General features: G+C 33.3%; 1 protein-coding gene across 1 annotated transcript in view; it reads left to right on the forward strand.

Annotated features, from left to right (window-relative positions):
* BRCA2 (BRCA2 DNA repair associated) overlaps positions 1–14,388 on the forward strand; it is a 91,317-nt gene that overhangs the window by 27,629 nt on the left and 49,300 nt on the right. The window contains exons 8-10 of the mRNA XM_069080508.1: positions 1,809–1,923; positions 3,490–4,596; positions 7,105–12,006. Coding sequence (XP_068936609.1) covers positions 1,809–1,923; positions 3,490–4,596; positions 7,105–12,006 — 6,124 coding nt within the window. The remainder of the gene's footprint in view (positions 1–1,808; positions 1,924–3,489; positions 4,597–7,104; positions 12,007–14,388) is intronic.

Genomic DNA, 14,388 nt, shown 5'->3' on the forward strand with positions numbered 1-14,388 from the left:
CACCTAGGCAGTTAATAATTTATTGTTTTTTCCCAAACAGCTTTCTTTATCCAGTAAGTTGTGTACATATTCAAAGTTAATCTACAGTGTACTTAATGATATAATCATTATTATAGTAATGCATAAATGATAAACAGTTAATAGAGTTGTAATTAGTACTATATTTATACAGCCAACCCAGGTTTCTATACTTTTGACTTCTAAATTTGGGGGAACAAAATGGGGAGGGGTCTAGCTAGTAACAGAAGAGAATGATCTCTCTACCCCCTCAGGCAGCTAGGTGGCTTAGGAAAAGATCACTGGGCCTGGAGGCAGGAAGATCTGAGTTCAAATCCTACCTCAGATACTTAGCAAACAGAGCAAGTCACTTAACCTTTGTCTGCCTCAATTTCCTCATCTGTAAAATAGGGTTAACAATAGTCCTGACTTCCAAGGGGTTCTTAATAAGATAACATTTGTAAAGTGCTTTTCAAACTATAAAATGCTATATAAATGATATACATATCATTTACATATATATCAGAGTATATATATTTCTATTTATCAGAGTATATAAATTTAATTATTACTATTACTATTCCCTAATTCCTTTCATTGGTCTTATGTGATGGTTTCAAAGCCTTTCATCATCCTGTTGGCAGTCTCTTGTATGTTCTCAAGCTCATTAATGTTGAAATGTACCCAGAACAGGACATAATCTTAGATATAGCATAATTGGGGAAGATTACAGCAGAATTATCACATATGCTCTCTCACTTTGGATACTCACATTAGCTGATTCATTGCAGTCTGTAGCCAAGATTTGGAACAGAAAATGATACCTTATTAACGAAATTTAATTTAAATTATTTCTATGTGATTATTGTCCTGTCCTTGTGATTTCATTGGTACTGGGAACTCCTCATGAAAAAATTCCCTTCACCAATGAATATTGTCACTTGTTCTGCAGTGTAGAGTATTAGAGATGGAAAGGGTGAACAGCTTATCCAGGACCCCAGGACCAGTCTGTCAGAGACAGGACTCAAACCCCAAGTGTTCCTGATTCCAGGATTCTCTGTCCACTATGTCACACTGCCTCTCAAATGATTATTAAGTGGGAGAAATTACCAGATAACACATTCAAGTATAAATTCCATAGAACTCTCCCCTGTTTTCATTCTTAACAGTAATTTTTTGTTCAGTAGCACCTTTTTTGCTTGGCATTTATTGACAGAGTATATAAATTTAATCTTAATGAGTAAAGTAATCTTTACTCCTTAAGTGAAATATATTTGGTAAACTAGCAGACATGGTATAGTTTTGTGTTTAGAATTATTAAAAGCTAAGACTTGTTTTTTATAGCCTCAGACAGTATTCGTAGTCTTTGTGGGAGGGACCGCTGAAGTTAGGGCTATAAACTTCTGTTGGGACCTTATTCTTCTTGGCTACATTGTTGCTCACTACTATGGGATTTATCCTTAGTTCTTGACAGTTCTTGGTTTATGCTTATTCTAAACTGGAATTCTGCTTTTCTAGATTCCAGGTCTCAGGACTTTCATAACCTTGCTTCTCATCTGAATCTGTCTTATACCATAGCCTTACTATCTTTCTATTCTGCTTTTCCCACTCTTTCCCACTCTCTGTAGTGTTTTTCTTCATCTGCAGTCCCATATACCCTAGTAAATAATTAATTTAAAATTTCTATGAAGTAATTTATGAGACTACTTTTAGAAGAATGTTATGTCACTGACTTCTTAAAATTTAGGTGTTTAATACATATAAGAATGTAAGACTTCAGAATTTCTTTATTAGTATTTTAATTTTTGCAGATGTTGCAAAAGTCTTTATCTCAGCATGGTGAAAGTCCTAAGAGACTTGATAGGACCACCTCTTCTGTACCAAACGTTGAAAACACACATGCAGAAGAATATGTTACTAGCCAGGGTAAGAATCTGTGTTTTACTGATTTGTTTTGTCTTGTTACCGTTTCTCTCCAGTTAGATGCTTTCCTTGACACTCAAGTGAAAAAGGAAAAAAACCTGTAAGGCCATTCCTGTCATAAAGTCCACTATTACACAAATCCCTATTTTCACAACCTCCTTATGATATAATTAGTGAGAGTGTTCTTACTTCCATTTTACACTTGGATAATAAGCCAAAGCTCCTGAAGGTAAAGAGATTTGCCCAAGGTCACACAGCCAGAAAGTATCCCCTGGGACTGAAACCCAGCTTTTTTGTCTCTAGAAAATAATCTAAGGGGCAGCCACATGGCTCAGTGAGTAAGAGCACCAGTCCCAGAGTCGGGATGACCTGGGATCGAATCTGGCCTCTGATACTTAGCACCACACTCAGAAATAACTGGCCGTGTAACCTTTAGCAAGTTACTTAACCCCAGTTGCTTAAAAAAAAGAAAAGAAAAGAATCTAGATTCTAAATATATATTTATATATATATATACATATATATATAAATATAATAAATAATCTTAATTCATTCCCCAATAGTAGGCTATAGTTTTGTTTTTTTCTAAAGTAAGTATCTAGATTTATCTTAAAATTCCCTCAGTTTAATAATTTTATTTGGGGAGTGAATAAAGAGTACATACTGGAGGAAAAAAGATTATTTGATTTGAGTGTCATTGGTACAAGGATAATCTATGCCTCACATTTATACAGGCTATTCCAAAAGTCTTAGTGCTGTTTAAAACTTTATTAATAAAGTTTAATGTTGACTTTTGGGACACCCTGCATTTTTATTGAGTTTTAAGATTTGTGAAGTGCTTTGCACAGTTACTTCATTTGGTCTTCATGACAACCCTGTCAGGTGCTTTTTCATACCTCATTGTACAAATGAGACAGTTGTGACTCAGAGAGGGTAAGTTACTTGCTTATGAACATAAAGTCTCTCTTGACTGCAAAGCCCATTCCTCACCCCACTACACCTGCTGCCTTTCTCAGAAGAATAGAAAGCACTCAGCACATAAGAATAAACAATATCTTAAGTAGTTTGGAGATTAAAAATATGAGTATTCCTTAGGTACTGAATAAGGTCGAATCTTTAGATACTTCATAAGTATTTACTGAATTTGATGAGACAGATATTATATAAATAATGCCAAAATGACCTTCTCGAGGATGACTTTGTTTTTTTCTTTGTATCCTGAGTGCTTAGCACATAGGCACTTAAGTTGTTGAATTGAATTTTTCAGCCCTGTTGCTGAAAACATGAGAAACATGAAAATATGAAACAGTAGTAATTGAACCTTAAAATCTAGGACAAAGACAAATAAAAATTAGAATTGTTAACTATATTGGAAAATATTTAGCATTTTATTACATTAATATAATTTGAATGGAGATATCTCTCTCTCCTTTCTATTCAGCTGATTATATGTGTAAAAATACATGGATATTTTGGAATAACAAAATACGTATTAATTTTGTGCAATTTAATATGAATTGAATGATGCTTTTAAATGATTTTCATAATGGAGTGTTTTTAATTTAACAGAATTGGGAAAGATGATAGATGCTTCATTTGGTGATGGAAATAACTTTGAAGACAATGGTGGAAAGATGTTGAGAAATATGCCAAATGTTATGGAAGATGAAGTATGTGATCCAGTCATTGATATACCTGTAGAAGATGATGCTTCATTCAGTTTCCTTGGTTATAAAATGGGAAGTCTACAAAAAGTAAAACTTGATAAGACGAGGAAAAAATATTTTAAAATAAAAACTAATGAATGTGAAGAGACTGAAAAATTAAATAAGAAGGATAAGTGTTTAAGTACATCTGAAACTGAACTAGAATATTGCTATCCATCCATTTCACACATACCAGAAAATGAAATTCAGAAGCCCATTGAGAATGTTAATGAAGAATTGTTGAAGGATAATGTACCATCCTCAGTAACTCAGTGGTCTCAACTAAACCTTTCTGGTTTAGATGTAACACAGATTGAGAAAACCCCACTGCCACATATTTCTTTTTGTGACCAAAATACAGGAGAAAGATCAGAAAATTCAGACAATGAATGTTCCAACTTTACTACTTTTAAAAATGTGGAAATATCAGTATATAAGCAGGATGAAAAGAAAATTACCACACCTCAGAAAGAAACTGTTCTGTTATTAAATCAGACATCTCCTGAAATTTCTCCACAGAATTCTTTATCCCAAGATAGAAAAAGTTCCATGTTCAAGATGGGACAAACTGAAGAAACCATCAACATGGATGGTTCTTCCTGTAGCACAATCAGCACAAACATTACAACAGAATCTAAAGTTCTTGGAAATAAACTGGAAAATCCCAAGTCTTCTGTAAATGATATTGTTTGTCCTGGAGAGCATGATTCCTTATCTCCAAATACAGGTGGTAAAGGAAACTACCCAACAATTACCAAGTGTAGCTCATCACCTTTGTTCAGTACAGGTATATTATCTCATTTAAAAAAGAAGACAAAAAAGTTTATTTATGTTGTGAATGATGATTCATCTTATGAAGGAGAAAAAATACAAAAAGCTCAAGAAATAGGATCAAAGAACTGTTCTGCATCATCCCATTTAGAATCGAATTCTTCTGAAGTACATCCTAAATTCACAAATGCTATTTCAGGTACTTATATTGTTACAACTGAGTATGTGTTATGAATTTCTTCCTATCATGATTTAAGCATAGAGTATTAGGTGTATCAACTCCTGTGAATAAAATAATAATTAAACAGAAATAACATTGATATCAATTTAACATCTCTTTTATGCTTTATCTAAGTTCAGACGATTTATAATTACATAATTGTTTTGATTTTTTTGACTAGTAATTAATTAGACTTCTGTGTTTAGATACATGGATGTCCTGAGTCAGAGTAAGAATTTCATAAACATTAAGACCTTAAATAAAAACCATATCCTTGCTATTACATTTACAGTATAAGCTTTATATGAAATGTGTTAAATTTTGTTGTGTAGATTTTTCAGAAACATAATTATGCACCTGTGCAATTGCTTTTCTCATGGGAAACACTTAATAAAATTTAGCAACGTATCAGTCATGTTTCATACAAGCTCAGCCCTAAATGGAGAAAGTACTTTTTCAATTTTTGCTCTTTTATTTTCAAAGATGACAGTAACAATGGTTATTATATGTGTATATAGACATAGATGAAATGACCAGTTGTGTATACACAAATTGTTTTTTGATTGTATAAACTATTTGAAGAGCAGTGAGAAAGGTATGTAAAAATATGAATGGTTGGCAATTTCAAAAGCTTCAGAGAGGGCAAGAAATAAAAACCATTTGATTTGCAGTTAGGTAATCATTGGTATTAACTTTTTAAAGAGCAGTTTCAGTGGAATGATAGGGAAGAGAGTTTGACTGCAGGATATTGAGAAGAGAGAGAGTAATGACGTGGAGGCATCCTGAGTAGAATTTTGTTGTTGTTCTCTTCTTCCTTCTCCCCCCTCCCCTGACCCCCTAATTTAGAAATGGGAGGGGACTTGTGGGACAGTAGTTTAACGGAGTAAAAAGCCCGAGGGAAGACTGTTAGGATTAGGGATACTTCATCTTCTGTGATCAGAAGGAAGGAGACAGTAGATAGTGATGCTGAGAACCTTCATTGTTTTCAGTGAAGTAATCAGAGAATAGAAGAAAAGAGAAAAGGTATATGGTATACTTGAGAATAAGATAAAGGTAGAATAGCATTGTAGTCAAGTAGCAGTGAGGCACAGCTAGGTTTATGTAACATAAGGTTATAGTGCATAAAGTCAAAACTATTTTCTTAATTTCTCCAGTAATACTCATTAGCCCTGGAACTCCTAAAGAGAAGTTAGGGCTTAAGAAATATTAGGATCAGGGGTGGCTAGGTGGCACAGTGAATAGAGCACCGGCCCTGGAGTCAGGAGGACCTGAATTCAAATCTGGCGTCAGACACTTAACACAAAACCTAGCCGTATGACCTTGGGCAAGTCACAACCCCAATTGCCCTCCAAAAAGCAAAAAAAAAAAGAAAGGAAAAGAAATATTATGATCATCAGTTATGTCTATCATTAGTTTAAGAACTTTACTATCGTCTTAGATCTACTAATTTTTTGCTCATTGAACATTTGCTAGACTTTGAATCAGTTTCCATTATTAGCTATTCAAATTCAGAATGATGGCCTTTAAAACCAAACAAAACTGTTCTGTTTTGATGATCTTTATAACAGTTTACATTTAAAGTCACATGAGTCTGTATTTGTAGATGGTACAATTTAGAAAAATGTTAAGGCTAAAAAATTAAGACCTTAGAAATCATCTAGACCAAAAAGTGTAAGGGGGAAAATTTCTTAAAGTTTCTAACCTTTTACTTGATATTGTGTTAATGCACAAATTAATGGTCAGTTAAAGCGACTATCTTTTAAGCTTGTATGAGGAATGTCTTAAAGTACTATAGATATAAATAAACTAACTACATATTGTAAAATAGAGAGGCACTGGACCTGTGATTTCATTGGTATGGGGATTTCTCAGATGAAGAAATTATAATAATGTAAGTTACCATTGGATAGGGTACTGGGCCCAGAATCAGGAAGACCTATGTTCAAATATGGCCTTAGTCGCTAACTTAACCTCTTCCTACATCAGTTATCACATCTGTAAATATCACCATACTCCCAGGGGTTGTTGTGAGGATCAAAGAAGATAATATTCATAAAGCACTTTGTAAACTTTGAGGGTCTATTTAAATGTTAGTTTCTTAGTCAGAATGCCAAGAGATTAAGTGACTTTCCCAGGGTCCCACAATGAGTATGTGTCAAGGTCAAGAATCTAACCCAGGTCTTCTGGTTCTAATGCCAGTTTGCTGTCCATTACTTCATGCTGCCTCTCAAATATAGGGTGTCTCAAAAGTCTTAGTGCAGCTTATGCTGCCTTTGTAAAACATACTACTTTATTTTCATTTTTCTAGAGAATGGTTCAACTTTGGAGGTTTTAGCTAAATTAGTTAAATTAGTGAAACTGACCTTTAGCTCATCATGTAATCATTTTCTTAGAAGCTGACTTTTTTTAACCTAGTGAAAATTATCTTCCCAGTTTATTATAGCACTGCTTCTAAATTGGACTCTTCTCTTTTGTTGTTGTTCTTAGATGTTTTGGATTCCTCTGTCGAAAGAAAATGTTTACAATTTAATCCTGAAAAACAGACTGTCTCCTTAATTGGCTGTGACGAAACAACACTAGAAGAATGTTTTAATGAAAGCAGTTCTCAGAATGAAGTAATACCTCAGGATATAGATTTTAAAGAAGTCAAGATAAATAGAGGCGATCTAGAGTCAACTGTAACAGACGTTGGTAGTCAATCACAGTCTCAAAACAGAGGCTACAGTAATGCTTCAAAAAATCCAGGAGTTTCAAGTATAAAAGAACACGTCTTGGCTGCAGCATGCCTCCTACCAAGAAAAGATACAGAAATAGAATTGGGCAATATTGGACAAAATATTCATTTTCCAACAAAAAATAGAACTTTAAATGACCCCATTAGTTCCATTATTAATACTTCAGCTCAACTTTCTCACAATTCGCCAGAATTTTCTATTATGATTTGTGGAGAAAAGGAACCTTTATACAAAATGAAACAAAAACTAAGATTTAGGAGAAACTCTGATTTATCTTTTATCACAAACAAATTTAGTTCTGAACCAGCAGAGAGCTTTACTAATAGCCACTTTAAGAAGAATCAAAAAACTGAAGTTTTAAATGAAATTTCAGGAGAAGCTCAACAAATGTCATCTGAAAAATGCAAAGAAGTATCAGTTTCTTTAGGGGCATATGTCAACAAAAATACTGACCTCTTTATAAACCTAGGAGACCAGGAAAAAACTATTTTAATTACAGAAAAAACAGCTCTCAAACCATACCCTGAGAAACATTTGTCTTTGAATAAAGATAATTTCCTTTTTCAAACAGTAGAGAAAAAGAATGTACAGATTATGGACAGTTGTGGGGAACTCTTTGAGACTAATTTCTGTTATTTAGGAGAGTCTACTCCTGAGAACTCTACAGAAATAGATTTTAAACACACAGTTCAAGAGTTGTGCACAGAAGATTTTTTTTTATCAGAAGTGGTTCCTGAATTTTCAGGGAACAGCCAGAATAAAAACCAGGCTCCAAAATTTGCTTATGAATGTACACCACTATGTAAAAATTTTTATTCAAAAAGCACTATTGATACTGATGTGAAATCAAAGAAAAATGAAGATAATTATTTGGGAAAGTGGACGGGAAATTTCAATCCTGATTCAAATAAAAATTTTGGTAGTGGATTCAAAACAGCTTCCAATAAGGAGATAATACTCTCTGAATGCAACATTAAGAAGGGGAAACTTTTCTTCAGAGATATTCAACAGCACTGTAACAGTTACTCTTCTGTAGAAATTGTGAATGCGTCAACTTTAGTAGCAGCAGAAAATATCAAGACTGATTTAGATATCAAGAATTCTTTTCCAGCTTGGAATTCAGAAGCGAGCTCCACTGTATCTAAGGATGTACAAAGTAACACATTTGTTATTAACAAGAAAGATACTGATGTAACTCTGGAAGATTTGTCACCAAAAAAAAATCCTGATCTTAGCCATAGTTTTACAGCTAGCCAAAAAGCAGAAATTACAGAGCTTTCCACGATATTAGAAGAAACAGGAAGCCAGTTTGAATTTACACAGTTTAGAAAACAAAATCCTACAGTACAGGGACTTGAAATATCCACCAATGAAGCAGCAGATGAGTTAGGCAACTTAAATGCTTCTGAGGTCCAGAACACTGTTGAATTAGATGGTTATTTTGGAGCTAAAAGTGAGAGAGATAATAACAGAGCTCCTGAACAAGTCGATTTAATTATGAACTCTGAAGAGGTAATTAATATAAAGCAAAAAACTGTTGGTTTACCAAAAAGTAACTCTGGAGAAGTCACCTTTACTGATAGTTTTACTAAAAATGAAGTAGAATTTAAAGGCTTTTGCTCTGCCCTTGGAAGAAAGATGAATGTTTCCAATGAAGCTTTACAAAAAGCAATGAAATTGTTCAGTGATATCGAGGAGATTGGTGAGGAAATGCCTCTGCAGAATTTTAGGAATGGTTCTTTAGATGGAAATCAAAAGTCTGATGTTCCTACATTCAAGATTGCAAGGTATAATACCAGTAATGAAGGTTTTAAAGGGAAAGATGCTAAATGTGTACACAAACCACAAAACAACATTGAGACTGGCATTCTTGTTGAAGAAAACATTTTAAATTGCAGCAGAAACCCAGAAAATAAAAATAGTTGTCCATTATCTATTAGTTCATATAAAAATAATAGTAAATTAAAAGGATCTGTTGTACCTAAATCAAGTAATAACTGTCAAAGAGAAATAAATGGCTTGTCATTGATTGATCAGGAAAATATAAATCTGAAAATGTCTAATCAATTTATGAAACAAGAAAATTATCAAATTAAGGAAGAACTGTTAGATTTAACTTGCTTGGGAGAAGCTGTTAAAGATGAAGAAATGTTTACCTTGAATATAAGCCAAGTGGAGCAGTTGGTTTCTAATCAAAAGGAGCAAAAAATAAGAGAAAATGAAAATTCCTATGACCTACAGCACTTTCAGACTGCAAGTGGTAGAAATATTATAGTCTCCAAGGAATCTTTCAATAAAGTTGCACATCTGTTTGCTGAAGAATGCTCAGTAAAAGAATTAAATAATTTTTCATTTCCTTTGATTTTGAAAATGTCAAATGTTGCTTGTAATAAACCAATGGGACCTTCAGGGAAAGAGGGAAAAAACTTAGTTGAAAGTGAAACAGAAGAAATGGCTCTTGGTGCTACTAAAAATCAGTTGATATCTATCCAACAGGGACCAAAAATTAAAAACAAAAAAAGTCAAGAACACAGTATGGTGGGTTTTCATACTGCTAGTGGAAAAAAAGTTATAATTTCAAAGGAATCTTTGTCCAAAGTAAAGCACTTTTTTGTTGAGGAAAATTTAGAAAATGACATTACTAACATTAAGAATCTTGAGACAGAACTTTTTAAGGAAAGAGAAAAAGTTAATGAAAAACAGGGACAAGCTTATGAGATGGTTGGGTTAAATAATGCCCAAGTGTGGGAAGAAATGCAGAGTTATCAAGCTGATGGTGAAAAAGTCCTTGTTTCTGTCACAACTGCAGGTCTACCTAAAATAACTGATAGTGCTCCCTCTAATGAACCTTCACATAGTGTTTTATTTGAAGAAAAACTATCTGAAAATAAAATAAATTGTATATTGTCTGATACAAAACAGTCTACTGATTTGCCTGTTGAAATTTCAGGTTTGGGATTTTACACCGGACATGGTAAAAGCATTTTTGTAAGTGAGACTTCATTATTGGCAGCGAGAAAATGGATCAGAGAGAGAGATTTTGAAGATTTAGGAGAAAATGTCTCTTATGTTGATGGGACCATGTATTTAAAAGCAGACTCTGATGTCCACATGGAGAAGCTTGTGCCTTTAAATACTTCAAATAATACATCATCAGTTGAAGACAAAAATTGTATCTCTGATAAGCAAGATTCAAATAATTTAAATAATAATGTGTCAAACATTAAACATAATTTGAAACATGACACAAAAAGATCTGATTTTCATCACTCAGGTAATGCAGATTTCTTCCCAGAACATTTATCTGATAAAGGAATGTCATGTCTTAAAGCAAAGCCACCTGCATTTACTACAGCAAGTGGCAAGACAGTTTCTGTTTCAAATGAAGCAATACAAAAAGCTAGAGAGTTGTTTACAAATGATTGTGCGAAGTTCCTCAAACCAAACATTGAGACCAAATCAGAAAATGATGAAACGGAAATTGTAAAAGATTTTTCTAAGACGTTGGAAAACAAAGAGGACATTTCTCTTAAATCTTTTGATGGCAAGAAAAAGAATATGTCCACAGCTGATATTTCCATTTCAAATAAAAAATACAGTGAACGAGCACAACTTGAAAATATGTCAACAAATACTGGATTAGACATGGACTCTGAACTGTCACATTGTCAAATAAATTCTAAAACTTCTGATTTGTATAAATCTACTCTGGGAAAACTGCCCGAGTGTAGGTCTTCTGTTGGGATTTTTTGTACAGCAAATGGCAAACCTGTACAAGTATCAGATAATTCATTAAGGAAAGCCAGACAAGTTTTTTCAGAAATAGGAAATAATTCTGAGCAATTACTTTCCATGACATCCTTTAAAGATAGTGAAAGCCATCCAGTAACATTAATAGAAGAAAGTGCCATGTTACATGCAAAAACTACCTTACTATCAGAAAAGAAAGACTATTTAAGTAATATGCTAAATTTACATAGTAACTGTGGATTTAGTACAGCAAGTGGAAAACAGGTTTTAATCTCTGAAAATGCATTGAAGAAAGCTAAAGGTATGTTAGCAGAATTTGATTTAATGAAAAGTGAATGTTGTATTGAGCATTTACCTGATTCTGCACAAAATGTCACGCCAAAAACTCTGTCTTCTATTCTTTGTATTGATGGTGGTAAAAACCCAAAACATATTGCAAATTCCAAAAATGAAGAAACTTGTAATAAAGAGCTTAACTTCTCAAATAATTATGTTAAAATAAATTCTTCAGAAAATAGTAGCACTACTAAAGTTAATTGTGATCAATTTAAGCAAGATGAGATGCAGGCACCTTTAGAAACCAAACTGACTCCTGCTAAAGATAGTTCATTTTTGAAAAAACAAGTTGGCCTTAAGAATGTAAACATGGAAGGTGATGAAATTTTAGATGATCTTCCTGTCAAAAGAAGCCTTCAAGTTTATTCTCTTGACTCCAAAGCCCCAGAAAATTCTCTTGAAAGAGAAGCAATGGAAATTGCCAAAGCTTTTATGCAAGATAATGAACTCACAGAATCTGAATTGCCTCATGATGCCAAACAGTCCTTTTTTACTTATAAAAACAAAGAGTGCATGCAGCTAAATTCAAGATTTGGGAAAAGAAGAATGGAAAAACGTGCCTCGCATGGTAGGTCTCTTAAATTTTTTTTCAGTGTACAATTTAGTAATTAAATAGAATGAATCTTTTTATGAAATTATTGATCTAACCAAACTGCATTAGATATATGTAGTTTATGTTTGAGGCAACATAATTTGACTCATTCTGAGTCCATGAAATAGTAAATCCTAATGGGAGTTATCTATATTTAGATATTTTTACAATAGTTTATAATAACACCAAATAACTGTATTTACAGTGTAATACTACATGAATATTACAGGGCTATTTGATAACATTTTCTATACATAGATAGAGAGCAATCAGGTTAATTTCACCAGCCTATAACATTTTCCTTTAGAAAAGTGAAAACAATAAAATGGGGAACAAAATCTTAAAACTATGAACTCTGAACCATTTACATTTTGATTTTAGTAGAAAATGTAAATAATTTAAGTGAATCACATTACATCACATCATGTTACACAGTGAATCAAAGATTCATTAATAGGAATGTTCTCCAATAGTTCAGTTCACATCCTGCAGTTACTTCTTGTTTTAATCCATAAATATAGTGTTTACAACTTTTGCCTTTCCAAATTTACCTATGATTTCTCTGTGATTGAGAATACAACTAATGTGGATTGGGCAGGGGGTGGGGGAATATAAATTCTTGACTTCTAGTTCCCTTTATACTTTAATGCCTCAAAAATCTGTTATAATTAATGTGACTATTATCTCTTTTGACATGATTTGTAATCCTATAACATAATGAAGAGTTTCATTGTCAAAAAATTTATTATTTTCCAGTCACTTTGTTGCTTAACTAGTATCATTCTTTTTTTTTTTTTTTTTTTTTTGAGGAGGGAAGGCAGTTGGCGTTAAGAGACTTGCCCAAGGTCACAAAGCTAGTTAAGTATCAAGTGTCTGAGGTCAGGTTTGAACTCAAGTCCTGGTTCCAGGGCTGGTTCTCCATTCACTATGCCACCTAGCTGCCTCTAGGCTAATTCTTGAATGGCAAATTTCAACAGGGAGCCCTTCTGGCTTAGTGTAGTATCTTCCAATTTGCAAGTGCTGTCATAACCTTCAGGAAACCTATGATAAGGCTTCAGGGTAAGACCTTAGTAGAGGCTGTGAGTGTGTGTGTGTGTGTGTGTGTGTGTGTGTATACACACATATATATACATATACACACATGAACACATACACATATGTGTGTATTAAATCTACTTTATAACTTCCATCTGTAACTTTTAAATTTACTTTTTAAAATAAATTTGTCATATTTTGATAAATTGGGTTGCTGAAAGCTATTATTAATTTACTAGCTATTTCATATTCAATTAGAAAAATGTTGCTATGAAGGATGTGAGATACACTATATGGCACTTATATATTCAAAAATTAATATGCTCTTTTTATTTGTGATATATTTTATTTCCTTATTTTTAGCTCTTAATGCCATCCCGTTTGAATTTAGCTTTGTTAGCTATCATAGCAAAGCCAGGTGGTTATAGTATGATAAACTTTGGTTTGTCTTTTCAATTTAAATATGTTTATTATATCTTTGGGGATTAGATATATTTCCTACAAACAACATGTTATCGGATTTTGCTTTAAAGTCATTCCCTAGGGGCGGCCAGGTGGTTCAGCGAGTAAGAGCACGGGCCCCAGTGTTGGGATGACCTGGAGATCGAATCCCGGGCTCAGACACTTAGCACCCACCCAGAAACACCTGGCTGTGTAACCTTGAGCAAGTTACTTAACCCCGATTGCTTAAAAAAAAAAAATAAAGTCATTCCCTTACCTTTTTTCATTTTATAATCCATTTACATTTCAGTCCACTTACATCCCATCACTTCTTTATTTTGTCTTCTCCTATTGCTCTTTATTACATTATTGTTCATTTTGTTAAAGTACCAGGTTTTTTCCTTCCTTTCCTCAAACATAAGAAAAGCAAAACATTATCTCTAATATCTTTCTTTCCTTTCCATTCTCCTGCCTTTTTTCTTTATCTGAAATGCTCTTAATTCTTTTTAAAAACGTATTTTTAGGGGCAGCTTAGGTAGCACAGTGAATAGAGCACTGGCCCTGGAGTCAAGGAAACCTGAGTTCAAGTCATACCTCAGACACTTGATATTTACTGGCTGTGTGATCCTGAGCAAGTCACTTAACCCCCATTACCTCTCAAAAAAACCTTATTTTTGTTTTTCTGTGTTGTTCTTACTCCCACCCCTATTCCCCAACCTAACTGGAGCTTACTTAGCATAGTGCCTAAGACAGTATATAGTATATATACACTGGTAACTGATAAAGTACGATAGTTGTTTTTTATCACACTATAGTGATTAATTTAATATAGTAACTTGTTAATTACAATTGATAAATATTTTTCTAAGTACTTGACTTTTC

Source organism: Petaurus breviceps, unplaced genomic scaffold (genome assembly GCF_028583685.1).
Source record: "Petaurus breviceps papuanus isolate PSGF00001 unplaced genomic scaffold, PetGlider_PUasm1.0 91133, whole genome shotgun sequence".
NCBI lineage: Eukaryota > Metazoa > Chordata > Mammalia > Diprotodontia > Petauridae > Petaurus > Petaurus breviceps.